Source organism: Bombus fervidus, chromosome 4 (assembly GCF_041682495.2).
Source record: "Bombus fervidus isolate BK054 chromosome 4, iyBomFerv1, whole genome shotgun sequence".
In the NCBI taxonomy this organism is placed as follows: Eukaryota; Metazoa; Arthropoda; class Insecta; order Hymenoptera; family Apidae; genus Bombus; species Bombus fervidus.
In genome coordinates this window covers 12782966-12798541 of record NC_091520.1, presented here as the reverse complement: position 1 = coordinate 12798541, position 15576 = coordinate 12782966, and the positions used below count along the sequence as shown (strand labels likewise).

Sequence of the window (15576 nt, the reverse complement as noted above, 5' to 3'; positions counted from 1 at the left end):
GAAGTAGAATGAAATTTTGAAATTCCACAAGGTGGTGCAGTGGCGACGTGTAGTATCAGATGAATAAATTACACCAGTTACATTTACTTGATCTGGATCTGAGCAGATCTGAGTGTGGATTAGTTTGGACTTAGTGTTGATATAGTCTTCCTGTGATAAATCACGTTTATATCACGTTTATTTAATTAATATTTTATTGCATTTAAAACATGACTACTCTTAGGCCTTTCACATGCAACGATTTATTTAAATTTAACAATGTGTGAGTATCGAAATATGTATTTATCAATTGCTAATATTGTGTTTAACCTAAATATACAATTTTGAATGAAAACAGTTATTTATTAACATTTTTAATCATTCTATTTTTTATAGAAATTTAGATCCACTTACGGAGACAGTATCCTTTAAATATCTTATATCTTATTACGTTTGTTGTTTAAAATAAACATATTTATTTAGTACCCAATTTTGGTATATATTTTTCTTAATTTTAAACTTGTTAAAATTTTACTTGGTAAAATTTAAAACTAGTATGGACTTTCTTTTTATACACATTATCTAGCACATTGGCCAGAGTATTTTCAAGTAGCTGAATCGCCAAGTGGAGAAATTATGGGTTATAGTAAGTTTTTTTCTTGTATCATATAAGATACGTCTCTTTGATAGTGCATTATAATCAATATTAGAAATTTAAAGTTATGGGAAAGGCAGAAGGGCAAGGGGAGAACTGGCATGGTCATATAACAGCTCTTACAGTTTCACCTAATTATAGGAGATTAGGTTTGGCTGCAATGTTAATAGAATTTTTAGAGAAGGTTTCAGAAAAGTAAGTTTAATGGTGAAATATGGCTTGATAGCCATATATATATAATATGGCTTGATATATATTCTATGTTTCAATGTATTTTATATCGTTACAGAAAGCAAGCATATTTTGTAGATCTCTTTGTAAGAGTTAGTAATAAGGTGGCAATCAAAATGTATCAACAGTTAGGATATATTGTTTATAGGACTGTTTTAGAATATTATACTGGAAACCCAGATGAAGATGCTTTTGGTATACAAATTAATGTTATTTTTTACAAATTAAATAATTACAAATTAAATGTTATTTTTATAAAAAATTTTTAAAATATAAATTAAATATTTTGTTCTTTTCTTCTTTCAGACATGAGAAAGGCACTTTCAAGAGATGTAAAGAAAAAATCAGTAATACCATTAACTCATCCTGTAAGACCTGAAGAAATAGACTGAATCTATATTATGATTATGTATATTGGATTTAATGTACAAGGATTTAATTTAAAATAAATGATAGATTTATGAGAAGCATATAAATTGTATCGTATGATAAGGTTTTTAATATTTACAATAAATAAGTAGTCTCTCAAAGTGTAGATCCGAGCAGTTTATTTTTCTTCCTGTACAATAGTACAATGCTTTTCGCTCACACCGCTCGTGCCCTTATGCGTTGTTTTATGCGAATAAATAATAAATAGAAATGTAAGGTGGTAGGCTCAGAATATTCTGTAGACAGCTAGACGATCGCAAGAAATTTCTACCACGATTGTAGCCTTTATCAGCTGCCCTCTTCTCATTCTACTATATTTAGAAACTTAAGACTAAGGTGATATTTACAGATCAGTGACTCTTTTTTTTACTGCATCATGATACAAAGGTGCTAAGCACCTAAATAGTAGCATTTCATTGCGTATTATAAAAATTAAAGACAAAATGTCGTTCTTGCATATCTTTGTACTGCTCCCAGTAATCTGAGGTTTCTATCGTTTTTTATTTTATATAAATCTTCAATGCGCTAAACAAAGCCGTGCATAGAGTTACTTTGTCTATACTGCTCAGAGAGGCACAGTCACACTCAGCCTATCTCAGGAATTATAAAATTATAGAAGTCTTGTACATATTGCACGAAAGCCCTACTTTTAAACTTTTATTTATTTCTGGATACTAAAGAGAAGGAAGACATTTGCTAGTTATGTAGGACACGTCAAGCGAGTACAAAACTTCTATACGTGACGGGATCATCGTTTAATTAGTACAAAAATGTTGCACGTATGTTACCGCAGGAACGATACTAATTATTAAAGAAAACGCGTTCCCATTACATCTATTTGGTCGTGTCCTTATAAAACGAACTTATTTGCTTAAACATTAAATAAATATAAAATATGAGACTAGCTGTTATCAAAATAACATGATAATGTGTAAGTTGCATTTGTCACCTTCCGTACAAAGAATTTTTTTCTTATGATTGAGCTTAAATTCAACCAGACTTAAAGTTAATACTGTCTGTACTTACTGTCACCAATCAATCGTATTTTTCAAATTAGTCATTATAAGATATAAAAGAAGTAATTAGTTAATACAATAAAAAATCGTGTACAACACTTTTTAAACTAAAACAGATCATTATGTGAATAATGTAGTGATCGAAGGTAAGTTTTGAATTTACAATGACAGTAGGTACAGTTATTACGCTTGAAATATCTTTATATTTGAAAAATCTAAATACTTATATCCATGTGTTTGTTTTTATTTGCACTGCAAAGCAATTGCAGGCTCCTCGTACGTGTACTGCGCGATCGATTTGGCAAGAAATAAGAATTTCGTCGACATATTCTCACATTAAAGACAAAGGTATCGCTGCATCACTCACTAGACTTCTAAACATCCATTAACTCCGATTAATTATATACATATGTGATACATCACTTCTGCATCCTTATCTTACGCTAAACGTTTTGAATTTGGTATATAAATACGGTAGCAAAAAGTTTCAGCACGATGCCTTAGCTTTTTTTAATGAAATTATTCGATGTAATTTCAGACATACTAATTTATTTTAGGCAGTGTTGCAAATCGTTTTCGATTAATTTCAGTCACCCACGTTTAAATCGCGTTAACGTGGACCACAGAGTTTTGCATGCTATCAGGTATGTACACAAAAACGTTGTCTGTCAAGCATCATCTCTAATTTACACAAAACGCAACTAAAATCAACTACAGCGCACACGTTGCTGAGCGTCGTCCAGTGTATCGTTTTACGCAAATTCTTACAATACAGCCTGTAGTACCTTCGAATATAAAGTTAGTGCCTTGGCAGGATCAGACTTTCATGAACGAAGTGCCGTATTCCCCTGCTTCTTTTTCCCAATTCGATTGACCAGTCTTTTTTTAAGGTCTTTGGTGGTCTGGCGTCGACTTTAAAATATCTGGTTGCGTTGGAAGACAGCCTGAACCTAGTTTAATTGTTATTCAATCAGTAAAAACAGAGGAAAAATGACATACAAAAGTATGTATTTTTACAAACCGGTTGTAGGTCTTAGGGTCGATTTGATGGATCTGTGAGACCCATTTCGAGTTAATGTGTTCATCTGTGGCGTGCCAGGTAAAGTATGTCCCAAGGCGTTCATGTAATCGGCAATCAACAATGTTATCTCCAGAATCTGTACAGATGCGAATAGATAATATTTAATATTTAGAAATCTCGTTTTAATTAGATTGCTCGATAATATACCTTAGGTTTTGATAGAGCAAATAAAAGTTTTTGTTCAGCTGCTCCTTCGTCAGGGCAAGCGACCAGCATAAAATCATCCAAACATCCTCCGAACGTAACTATGTTCGCATAATTATAACGACACATCACTGCCATCGTTTGTAATTCTAGAAGAGTAACACTATCTTCGGAAACGGCTATCCATACGGTTATCGGTTCAGCTTGCTTCAACTATGAAACAAGATATTTTTAAATAATTTTCTTTTTCATTTTTGTTTATCTATAAATATATCCCGTTATTAACCTTTGCTTGATAGAGTGTAGCTCCGAAGAAAGGCCACTTCCTGGTACAAGTTAGATATATGCGAACACAGTCTAATACACTACGACCTTTTAACGCAATCCACTTTTCTTGAAGTTTTTCTTGTAGTTCTCTGCAACAAGAAATCCGCGATTGTAAACATAGCTGATACTTATTTATGTTTTTTGTAATTTACATGGTACTTGCCTTAATTGCTCGGCAGTGATGTTTGTCCGATATCGTATGGGATAAAATTTGTCTAAAGCTTGAAGCACCAAATGATGGGGATTGCATCCTGGGCCGCTGCCTCGAGCTTTATCGTTGTTATATTCACCAAAATCGATCTACAACGTTTCATCGTTACATTAACAGTATTTTCATTAAAGAACTGTACCATTATTTTCGAAGAGTAACTTTACCTGTGCCATTAACGACGCAAGTTCAAATGCAAGTTCTCGATTCACCGGAAATTTGCCTTGTACGACTTGCTGATTTATTTGGTAACACAGAAGAAGCCTTTCTCTGTCGGTTTCCATCTTAGCTGCCTGTCTCCAATAACATCGCGATTTGTACGTTAATTGTATCACCCTGGTATTCTCGAATTTCCCTGAACCCTTCTCTCTCAATGCGGTTTCCCATTTGGAGATTATATCACAAAGCTGGAACGAATAAAATTATCGCGTCGGAATATTTTCGTCTACTGTAATTTCCAAACTCTCCCGAAGTGCATACTTTTGCTTGAAGATCGATGAAATGTTCAAGATCCTTCTCGATGGGATCGTCACTAAATAACGTGAAACCCGATTGATGAACATCTCGGCAACCGATTTCCTGGTTCAGAGTATTCAGAAATTCTTCTATCGTTGTGCTGCCATCGAAGCTTACAACCTGATACGTCCCATTCAAGAAGTGAACCGGTATCGCGTGTGGTAGGGAATGATGGTAGGGATTTTTCATTAATATCGATAGGACCTCCATCCTCGAGGGCTTCACCTCCCTTCCGCCGTTTTGTAATGTCCTTTCCAACGCTCTTTCGCAATAGGCTGCGTATTTGCCGCACTCCGTTCTAACAATATAACAAATTCATACGTTTCAATTTACATGTTACGATTGAAATTTTGAAATTTGAATGCTGATAGAACGAAAGAAGACCACTTACTTAGTATCAGCGTTTCTTTGCAAGTGTAACTTCAGGTACCAGAGTAGCCGATTGTTTCTTGGTAGGAATAGAGAAACAGCGAGCGCGAGCAGCTGCCATCCCTGGATAAGAACGTACTGGGCGGGATTAGTTTTGCAGTCCAAAATCGTTGACGTCGAGTGGCCCTGCATGAGCGGAGGACTGTGAGAAGTGGAGGCCGTCGACTGTGCGTCCGCATTTTCACCGCTGCCATTTGCCGCGGGACTTTGCGTATCGCAGGTGAACAGCGATTGCGTGGCGCAGAGAAGGAGCTGCTGCAATGGTATGCTGGCATACTACTATATCCCTGGATCGAACCAGACCTAATCTACTACTTTATTTATTTATTTATTTATTTATTTTTTTTCTTTAAATAAATCGCGCTCCACTGTCCTCGTTTATTATTCGTTTGTAGAATCTATTTTAACAGGACAATCAAGGGTACGTGTTTTAAAATCTTTTAAATCTGTGCAGCTCATCGAGTTTCTAATATGCATTTGGAATTGTACGTGGAGTGTTTGGGACAAACGTTCGAATGCCCTCGGATCTGATGGAACACTCTAGATTCGTTACACTTTCGTCATAATATAATGCCTGTTAGTAATGTAAGCAATCGAAATCGGTCTGATTAACGCATAACTCTATGTGTGTTAATCACATAAAACGCATGAACTGTAATAAGTCGAATGAATTAAGAGAAATGTGGATGAGATAAGCGCTTTCGTATTTTTTTAGGCCATGTGAGTCTACCTTACAGCTCGAAACCATTTTTCTCTCGTTCGTTTGTCACGAACGAATCGCTCGAACGCGCTCTTTCCCTTTATTATTCTCCTTGACACTTGATACACTGTACTCAACGATGCATAGCTTCCGAAGCTCTCGATCTAATTACATTCTACGATGTACGTTCGAATCTGTAAGGAGCTTCTAGCTGTTGTTGCTATTCTTTCTTTTTCTTTTTTTTTTTTTTTTTTTCTTTAAATCAATTTTCTTATATAACCGTTTATGACCAGATAATCAAAGACTAATTTTTCTAAGCAGCATTCAAAAAACAGAGAATATTTTGTAATGAGCTATCGAGCAAAAAAACGTACGGAAACAGAAACAAAAAACCAATCTAGTAAAAAGATGTTTTTCTGTGTGTGGTTTTTTATGTACACCAACATACCATTCTGCAAGTGTGTGTGCCGCAGAACGTATTTTGACAAGTCCGGAGATCGTGGTATTTTATTAGCGAATCGGACGATCGATCGATAATGCATCGATGATGAAGTATGATCGATGAAATAAAAAGTGAGTCTAAGTGATTCTCCCGCGATGAGAGGAATGAATTGTCGAAATATGTTCGGCTCACATGATAGGGCATCAGGGTACAGGTGATCGGGTATCATGTATAAATATCAAAAAGTACACAATAAAAATAAAACAAACTTAACATGACGATGTTCTATGAAAAAAGATAACAAGAATCGAAAAAAAAATGCATGCGATTTTAGAGTAGCCTAGGAATAGCACACGTAAAGCAGCAAATGAAAATGAAATGTGAATGAATGTTAAAACTAAAATCGTTTTCTGTTAAATACTTCGTCAAGTATTATTAATGTTATTGTTATTACTATCATTACTATTATTAATTATATATTGCTTTGGCAAATAAACGACAACCAGTTGTATTAATTATTAGTGAGTTACTTTACAAAAGAAAACAAAAAAGAATAAAGAGAGAGACAACTAAACAGTTCACCGCTACTTCAACGGAATTACTTCGTATAATACTTGACTAAGCGTACCCGATGTACCATTTCTTCTGATTATACGGAAGCGATATATCCAATTATACATTCGTTTTTTTTTTAACTAGCCTTTTTTGAAGAATACCATAGATTTTAAATCTATTAGCTTGATAGTAACGTTTCGGCCAATAGGTAAAACGTTTATTATAAATTACGCGACGAACACGTCGGCTGTAAAAATGGTACAGGGTTCAGAGTGTTTGTTAAACAATAAGCAGGACTTACAACGCGCGCAGTACCCAGCGACACAAGTCTGGCGGCCTTTTTTACCTGTACGCCCAAACGATGTTGAGTATGACGACTTGTCTGCTTTACCAATGCACATATGAATTCTGATTGTAATTCAGGCTGGTCTATGCATTGTTGCAATGCGTTTTGCGCTAATACCACATGGTAGTCTATGCCTGCTTGCTCCACTGCCACCGACATGAACAACTGACAAGCCTGTGGTGTAAAATAACATTTCCTCGTATATAAAATGTCTGATATACGATATTTTTATATTTTATGTATTAACCTTGAAAAGCTTGATAGCCTCGGTCTGCAAGGCTTCGGATGTCAAGCTGGTCAGTGGGCTAGTGATGTTCTCTTTCGTGTGGAGCAACAGCGGATGTCTCCAGAGGACACAACTAGGATCTCCATCGGTTTCCATTAATCTTTGTACTAGCTGCTCGTACTGAGTTCCAGCACTAGGCCCGCCTCCAGATACCACCGTCAGATGGTACAGCCAATTGTCTTTATCTTGTTTATGAGGCATCAGCAAGTATGTAGGGCCTTGATGAGTAGGAAAAATACCGATTGTTCTTTCGTGAGGACCCTCGGCGTCCCTCTCTTCGCTGTCGCTGTCGGACACGTGCTCGACTTCTTCTACTCTAGCGTCTCTCATATTTATTTGTCCAATAGGATTCTGAAAGACAAACGAAACGGAGGCATTGGTAATATTCACGTGTAGTCATCGAATAATATACACATTGAAAGATCAGTGGCTTACCGTATCGTTAGGGCACTTAAAGTAAAGGAACATTTTTCCGATGAGGACGCACCAGCACTTCTTAGCGTGCCCGTTTTTCACTTTCGTCAGCCATCCCTGTATCGTAGGCTTATTATCTTCCTTACTGAGCAAAAGTTTCGTCGCGTTCCGCCTTTGTACGTTTTGTAAAACCCTTATCCAGTCTTCCATCGTTGCGATACAGTCTGCCGTTAAATAATACGTTTTCTTCCCTGTTGCTATCTCAAACGTGGCAGCACCTTCCGCCCTGTTTATCCTATTAGGAAAGTCACGGATAATTTAAATTTTACTTTCTACGAGGGAAATACGAGAAAATATATATCGTTGCACAATGACCTGCACACTTCGTCCAATACAATTTGGCCTTGAGGTTTCCGATTGACATCGTTCTGACTTTTCCAATAGGTCAGCACACCGTTCTTCAACACGAACCATCTCTTTCTCCAGGTTTTTAATTTACCACCGAGTTTCGCTAGGTGGCCGGTCTTCTCTAATGATTCTTGTCGTTTTGGACTCTCGCCGGAGACTCGCATTAGCAAACTCGGCATACTAGATTCGAAGGATGTGGAGCTTAGAGCATCGGGAGGTATCGCGTAGTCTTCCGACAGACCAGATTCCAGAGAGGTGTCTGCAAGCGAGGTAATTTCTAAGTTGTTGGATGTACGATCACGGTGTTCGACGATGGCGAATGACAATTAAAATGCTTACCACGTTTCACGCTTTTGCTAGGAGAGCCGCTGGAGCTTCTCTTGGCAGGACTAAGGCTGCTGGTGGTTTTAACGCTTTTCGAAGGACTACTTCCACTGCCAAGCGAAGAGTCCGTGTTGTCTGAAGAGCTATTGGTGATTCTCGTGTTGGTTTCCGTTTGATTGGGATGCTCTTCGCCGTCCGAGCTGTCGTCGGAACTGTCACCAAAGGGCATTGACCTAATTTGACTGGCTCGCCCTAAAAAATCGAAAGAATCATGGACACTCGCCCTTTTAAAACGAATACTTGTTAAGAAACGAACGACAGCGACTTACCCTTGACCGTTGCATAGACTGGAACTGAAATATCGCAATAGCCTTGGGAGTTGTGCGCAGTCAAGTTGTGTCCTGTTGCTTGGGAATGTTTCGACGAGCTAGTTGTGTTTGTCATTGTGGAAGGCGCGGATTCCTCGTTCGTCGGTGGACCGATGCCAAGCCCGCCATCCGCTACCTATGGAATTCGTAAACGGGTTTGTTTCCTGACTGTAACAACTTGGCGAGTATGCTCGTAACGCGTATTTCCTCATAAATATAAGACTCGTTGATTTTCTACTCTAGAAACTTAGGTTAACCGTTCACATGCACAAACAAACCTAATAAGATTAACGCGTATATCTGTACCTGGTATATCTTGGCTTCCCAACTAGGAAATCGGTGCAAGGGTGGAGTGGGTGGTCGAGGACCTTGCGCGCTTTGAGCCCAATTCATTCCTTCCCTGCTCGGCGTATAGATCTCCGCGTAATCGTGAATAGCCTCCGAGCTGCCACTGTCTCTGCTCGTCTCCGAGACTCCAGGTATATTCGGTAACATCACCAAGTTTTCCACCGCCGCAGCGAGCTCCTCCGACAGCAAGCTAGAGCGGAAAAAGAACGGCAAGCATAAAACACGGAACTAATTTAGCCGGCAAATGCATTTTAATCGCTTCGATAGATACACGATCAGCGGCAGCCCCGTAGCGATGTGCTCGTGCCAATAAGAACGAAGGAAATAAAAGTAAAAAGTAAAAGAGAAGCTCTATACTGGAAGGCAACAGAGAACAAAGTATATACGGGGTTGACAGATCCCCGCAGGAAGTCTCAGGACGTTACAGGGTACCACAGTTTTGAGAGTCGGGCGCCGCTATCACGTCGTGAGACCTCCCAAGGAGAATCGAGACATATTTACGCGACGCTAGAGGCTAACGAACGACGCGCAAGCAGAAGCGAAAGAAGCGATCATTACGAAAACAAGCCAAGTGTATGTAATAATGTATGTAGGCGCGAAAAGCGTCAGACGACGAAGTGCTACCTTGAATCCATGTTGGTGGTCGTGATCCCTCGTTGTATAGTTCCACAGGCTGACAGGTGTCTTCGGTGCTTTGTACCAGCTTGTGGTTCCGCTACGGCGCTTTGTACGCTTTCCGGTACCGCCTGCGGTGTTCCCTCCAAGCTTTCCGATCGTCTGCGTAACGTGGGGTCAACTTCCAGAGATAAGGATGCTCTTGTGGGTGCCTGAAACGACTCGTACATTGGTAAATGAATTTTTAAAATTCTTTCCTGATACTGAAACACTCGAAACAGAATTCTACGTACAGGTGGTTTCAGGCCGATATTGGTTATGTGATTTCTCAGTAGCTCCAACTGCTGATTGCACTTGTTGTTCTGTTCCCTTAGGTGTTGGTTTTGCTGCTCCAGTTCCCTCAACTTATTGGTCACCCATTCCTTTATTCTCGCGGCTTTCGCCTCGACCTGCCTCGCGTCTTGAAGCCGTAGCTGCCTCTGCAAGCGTTTCGTAATCGCTCGTAGATTATCAGTTATCTCGGCCGCTCTTTGATACGGCGCGTTGTTTTATCATGACGCAACCGCGTTAGATTATCAGAATACTGATTCTGCAAAATTGCTGATGAAATTAAATCCGTTCGTCGTATAGAATTCATAGACGTTCGAAGGCAAACTGATGCTACGAGAAACCTGACGAGGTTCCGATACGGCAGATCGATTCATATATTTCTCTCGGAAGAAACGTTTGGATTTGTTTGCATTACCTGTTCCTCGACCTGTGTTTCTAGCTTCGAGATGCAGGCACAATGTACATCCTCGATCTTGTCATTCTGCGTACCGGAAGTCGACGGCAGCGAATGCGGTGGAGAACCAACGCCGGATGTGCTTAAGCAGTATTCACCCTTCACTAGCCGCTCCTCCATCATCCGTACCTGTAATACATCCAACACGTCCTTCCAGTCGTCGCAAATCCGTTTATCCGTTACGACAGATCGTTTTACTAACTTAATTCTCAACTCTCAACATCGTTGATCTCCGCTTTTGTCTCTTAAAGTACTCTTTAGCTCATGGCCCAGAAGACACCCATTCACCGATCCTTCCCCATAAAAACATTGCCTGCGCGAACCCTCTGACCAGCCTACTTTCCAACCGATAACTAGAACTCCATGAATTTCGTCGGTTCGGAAAGCGTCACGCGAGCATACCGCGTTTCCGGCACGATCGAAGAAGCATGGCAGTCGGAGACGCGTGGCGTGGGATCGTCGAGTAAACAGCAATGACAAAGCGGGCAGAGCGAGAGAGAACGAGGGTGGGAAAGGGGAGGAGAAAAAGGAAGGGACGTTTGGCGTTGCGTGTGGACCTGGTGCACCCCTTTTCTGCCACGATGGTGGCAATGCTCGTTTTGCAGCAGCTGTCAAAAATCGATATCACGCTCACGCAGCACGGATACGTAAGCGCTGCACTCCGCGCGTCCACCACTAAAGCAGGAAAAGGGGAGAGACAGAGAGCGATATTGAGAAAATCAATACGCCAACGGAGAAATCCTCTGGCCGAATGTTTTCCTCCTGGCACCGCGTGTGGTTGCATGTGCTCTGCGAATTATATCGATCACCCTTCGCGTTTTCACGTTCATTGTCGTCTTTTCTCCAGAGTCAAGGATCCCGTGATACTTCGTTTCTCTCTGTCGTTTGATTCCGTTCTTTAGCTTCTGAATAGCAAATTCAGAGATTCGGAGGAAAAGATTTTAGAGTCTGAGAGAATCGGAATAAAAAGACGCGTTAAGCTTCGTATTTTCGGTTGCGAGATTGATCGAACAAGGCTGCACCGTTTGCGGACGATGAGTAACAAAGCTGGGCTGCAACGCGAATCATCGCTGGCAGAGCAGTATTAATAGCACCGACATTCCACCGAACTGTCGTTCCAGATATTCGATCACTCTTTCACACCGAGCCAGCACACTGGCCCATTTCACTGTAAATCTCATCTGGCCACGTGCCGCATCGTTACTCTACACCTCCGATACGATTTATTCGACTCGCGATACGACGATCCTACGTTCGATTCTTGTTTTTCCACCAACTTTTCCCAAGAAATCGTATCCTACCGAACGTTTAACAAATACGATATTAGATGGTTCCTTACCCAGGTTACGAGTGGCCATGATAGCCGATCGCGAGCTAATCAGAATCGACCAATGACCCCTTTAAACCCTTCGTTCCTCTCCTCGAGGGCTCTTGCTCGATTCTCGAGGACACTCCCACAAACAGCGAACCAGGATACGAGATTTCCCTTGCCTCGTAACCGCAACTCGAACGAGTCTCAGGGGATAAACTATGGGGATGAGGGTGCGCACGATGCCGATGATCGAACCGAACTGAACGAAACTAATGCACGTAAACTCTTCGGCCTTTCCTGCGGCCGATGAGTCACGTTGGCTCGCAGCCAATGGCAGAATTCGTAGAGGTCCTCGTGTGCACACACGCCACCCCTCAGGCAAGTACGTCGGCCTGACAGTAGACGACAGACGGCGGCTCCTTCCTTAGGCTCTCTGCCGATTCGCAGCCTCTAACACCGCCCAGGTCGGAGGGAAACCGATGAATACGCGACAGCCCGATCGCGAACACGTTCCACGCTGGCTCTACGTCTTGAGATTTATCGATCTGCTCCACGTTTGTATCTCGCAGGCCTGCGCCTGTCGTCACCACGCGACACGTTCTGCGATGAACGATCGTCCACGGAGTGTCTCATAGCGACACTGATCGCTGTATGGGAGGGACGAGCCTTCCGGTTGTCGACTTCTGAACGCAGAAAGTTGATTCGTCGTCGAGGATTCACGGTTGCTGGCTTTCAATTATATCTAGCGGGTGGTACAGCAGTTCTGGGATTTCTCACTTTTAAAGGAGATTGTATTTAGAAATTGGCTATCTCCGAGGAATCAAATGGTCCGTGAAACTCTTTGTCTTTTTCAATGCTACTCGGTTCATTGGATTTCAATAGGGAAACAGAGGAAGGCAGACTTGGCAGTCGAGTCGGAGCTGTTTAATTCAGAGACAACGACCGGCTACGGCGAGTTTATCATTCGATCGAACGACTTCTGCGGACGTTTGAACTCTATCCGAAGATTTATCGATTCGTGTTGCGTCTCCGCAGGCACAAGCCTGAAAGCCAAATACTGCGAAACTAGAAATAGCTGCTGGCTGGAATAATCTAATCCCATCCGCTGATCTACAGAAACGTCACGTCTGTTGCCGTTTGCATTGTCTTACGCCTTCCTTTTTTTTCCCTCGGTTTACCACCTTCTTGATAGAAGATCGCAATAACGTTTCATGAAAATTAGATCGATCCATTCAGGCTACTATGTGGCAGATCCGATCCCACGTCTAATAACCTAAATCCATGGTATTACAAGCTTCTTGAACAAAATCGTTCGTATACGTTCGAAAGCTTACAGGGACCTTTCAATGGCAAAGGGCCACTTTGTTTTCGTTGGCGAAGGGGACGCACGAATCATAGTGGGTTCTATGGGACGAGCTGAGAGGCTGGCCCCCTTATCTTTTCATGGTGGTTCGACGCACGTGCGCGTACACGCGACAAAGCGGTATCACCTCTCACGGACGCATCGTCGAATCGCGTTGGCTTCCCGCCAAAAGCAGCCCGTTAACGTGCATGTACATGTAGAAACATTCATTCAACTGCGATCGTCGGGGGGAACGAGCCGCGGAAAAAAAAAGGGAACAGACGACTACGACTGCGGCTGGCTAAATGGATCAACGACCGACGAACGCGTGAGAAACGCGTCGTCGACCGAGAAGGGCTCGACATTGTCCGCTATTCCGCGTATATCGCGCGACCTCCGCGTTAACGAGGAATTGCAAGAGACTGAGAAGGTCGGAATTTTGAGGCTCGAGTGGAGCTACACGCGAGTTCTTCCAGAAAAAGTATAGTCCACGGTTGACGGTAAGTTTGAAAAGAACGTTTTTCAAAGACGTAGCGACAGAAATATTTGCAAGATACACGATGAACCTCGTTTGTCGTTTCTTTGTAAGTAGATCGCCGATTTGCACGCGTAATATGTAAAGATATCTAAGGTATCCAAAGTATAGTGTCATTTACGATATTTCATAGATAAAACGATCTTTGCTCGAGTCTTATTTCTTCAATTATTTTAGTAAAATTACGAAGTTGTATAAATATATATATTTTATCAGTTACCAAGCGGTCTATTCATCGGTTACTAAGAATGTTTGCAGATATTATAATCGTATTCCACTTGTGACAAGTAAGCACAAGGTATAGTTACAAACACTGTTCTCTAAATTTACCTGACAATTTGTCGTTATTTATGTTTTGCCACGAACGAACCTGTGAACTGTATAATTTTATCTTACTTACGATACCTTATTCCACATAACTCAAATTCGAACATCACATCGTCAAGACTAAAGATAGCAATGAAATCAAGCGTTACATCCCTATGACTCAAGCCCAGCGAGAGAGATACCGAAACCCTAGAGATTAAGCGACCTGGATCGCACGACGAAGAAAGCTGCGATTCTACGGTGACTTTAAGAACCCTATTCTCAAAGGGCAGATTCGGAGAATCGACGTTCGAAACAGGGGTTTCATCGTAGAGAAACAGCAACATCGGAACAAGTCCGGCGCCACGGCTGCTTTGAAATATTTAAAGGGGAACTGTACGCGGGGAGTAAGAAAGCAACGACTGCGCGTAAGTACCTTTATTTTGTTTGCTTGCGCGGCAGCTCACGGGAAACGTGGATTACTCATGAATTGGCTACACGCCAATTCTATACGCGACACGTCCCGTCAAAGCGGGTCGTTAAGTCGACCCGCGTCCGCTAAGACGCTCTCCGTCTCTCGTTTCTTCCCTCGCGATGCTTCGTGTCCACGCACTCGTAGATCTGCTTGGATTCAATCTTGATCGAACACACTGATAAACCTGCATCTATACTGAGCACCAAGACACTCGTCCTTACAACGGCCACGATCAAGAACATTTCTCGAACACTACGATGAATATAATATAAGTCGCTGTTCACCTAAAACGCTACGATGAATAAATCCCCTTTCTTGATAGAAACAGAGTTCGTTAAGAATTCATCCGTGATCCGTAGGATAGTTAAACATAGTATCAACATCGAAAGGAGCAAGTCGAACTACAAATTACGCACGATCTTCTCGAACCGAACAAGACTAAAGAATCAAGAAGAACAACTGCGAGGAATGGCTTCGTCAACCATGACCTCGTAGCTATGAAACTCGATTAAACGTCAAAATCAATAGCTATAAGGAAAAAATGGACGAGATGTTTGAATTTAAAAGACAGTGTGTGTGGTGACTCGTGTCAAGGGGTTTTTACCTTTCATCGGTGTCACCTGCCGGTCTCCATAATTTTCAAGAACGCGCTGGTTCGTCGACGACGCTGTCCCGACCGATTCTCCCCGTCACGATCGAGGGGTGCACCAAGGATCGAGGGCAAGAACGATCGCGGAAGATCTACCGCCGGCACCGGCACCGGATGCACGTGGTTCACGAACGCCCGACTTTTTGGCCGAATTTCGAGGTCATAACAAAACGACGGTCTTGCCGGCCCGTCGTACGGCCATATTGTCGCTCTTCTCTCTCTTTCTCTCTCTTTGCTCTTCTTGCCTCTCGCACTCTCCTCGTTCGTCCATCAGCGGTTTCAGCTGGTCGTCTTTCTCCCGTTCTCGCGGTCCCCGTCTTTCTCGCCAGCCAAACGCAAAAATCAATGCGAC

At 41.8% G+C, this 15576-nt stretch overlaps 2 protein-coding genes across 13 annotated transcripts in view; one reads left to right on the top strand and one right to left on the bottom strand.

The window, feature by feature from the left end:
* The first annotated feature begins 88 nt into the window (after positions 1-88).
* On the top strand, positions 89-1332 carry Naa20a (N-alpha-acetyltransferase 20 A). Its single transcript, XM_072001245.1, has 6 exons — positions 89-262; positions 376-400; positions 535-625; positions 700-829; positions 924-1060; positions 1172-1332. Exons 1-6 carry the CDS (start codon positions 210-212, stop codon positions 1255-1257), a joined length of 522 nt encoding a protein of 173 aa, XP_071857346.1. The 5' UTR covers positions 89-209; the 3' UTR covers positions 1258-1332.
* Positions 1333-1396: 64 nt separating this feature from the next.
* The window catches only part of LOC139986138 (uncharacterized protein CG43867), a 98274-nt gene continuing 84094 nt past the window's right edge, over positions 1397-15576 (bottom strand). For 3 of the 12 annotated variants that reach the window (XM_072001199.1, XM_072001207.1, XM_072001208.1), the window contains 18 exons: positions 10567-10734; positions 10115-10300; positions 9831-10033; positions 9165-9396; positions 8820-8994; positions 8506-8742; positions 8134-8425; positions 7780-8053; positions 7306-7695; positions 7014-7232; positions 4978-5270; positions 4551-4884; positions 4238-4477; positions 4026-4162; positions 3822-3951; positions 3539-3748; positions 3332-3467; positions 1397-3260 (listed from right to left, as the gene is read on the bottom strand). In XM_072001199.1, coding sequence (XP_071857300.1) covers positions 3196-3260; positions 3332-3467; positions 3539-3748; positions 3822-3951; positions 4026-4162; positions 4238-4477; positions 4551-4884; positions 4978-5270; positions 7014-7232; positions 7306-7695; positions 7780-8053; positions 8134-8425; positions 8506-8742; positions 8820-8994; positions 9165-9396; positions 9831-10033; positions 10115-10300; positions 10567-10734 — 3921 coding nt within the window. In that variant the 3' untranslated portion in view covers positions 1397-3195. Of the gene's footprint in view, positions 3261-3331; positions 3468-3538; positions 3749-3821; positions 3952-4025; positions 4163-4237; positions 4478-4550; positions 4885-4977; positions 5271-7013; positions 7233-7305; positions 7696-7779; positions 8054-8133; positions 8426-8505; positions 8743-8819; positions 8995-9164; positions 9397-9830; positions 10034-10114; positions 10301-10566; positions 10735-10807; positions 11036-11944; positions 12188-15179; positions 15422-15576 lie in introns of those variants that run through there. The other 9 variants (XM_072001210.1, XM_072001209.1, XM_072001211.1 and 6 more) reach the window with 9 other exon arrangements.

What these genes read in the sequence shown, in the direction of transcription:
- Naa20a (XM_072001245.1), top strand. Translation starts at nt 210, where the DNA reads ATGACTACTCTTAGGCCTTTCACATGCAACGATTTATTTAAATTTAAC. An exon ending in TTATTTAAATTTAACAATGT is followed by an intron (nt 263 to 375) that starts GTGAGTATCGAA and finishes TATTTTTTATAG; the next exon opens with AAATTTAGATCCACTTACGG. An exon ending in TTAGAGAAGGTTTCAGAAAA is followed by an intron (nt 830 to 923) that starts GTAAGTTTAATG and finishes ATATCGTTACAG; the next exon opens with AAAGCAAGCATATTTTGTAG.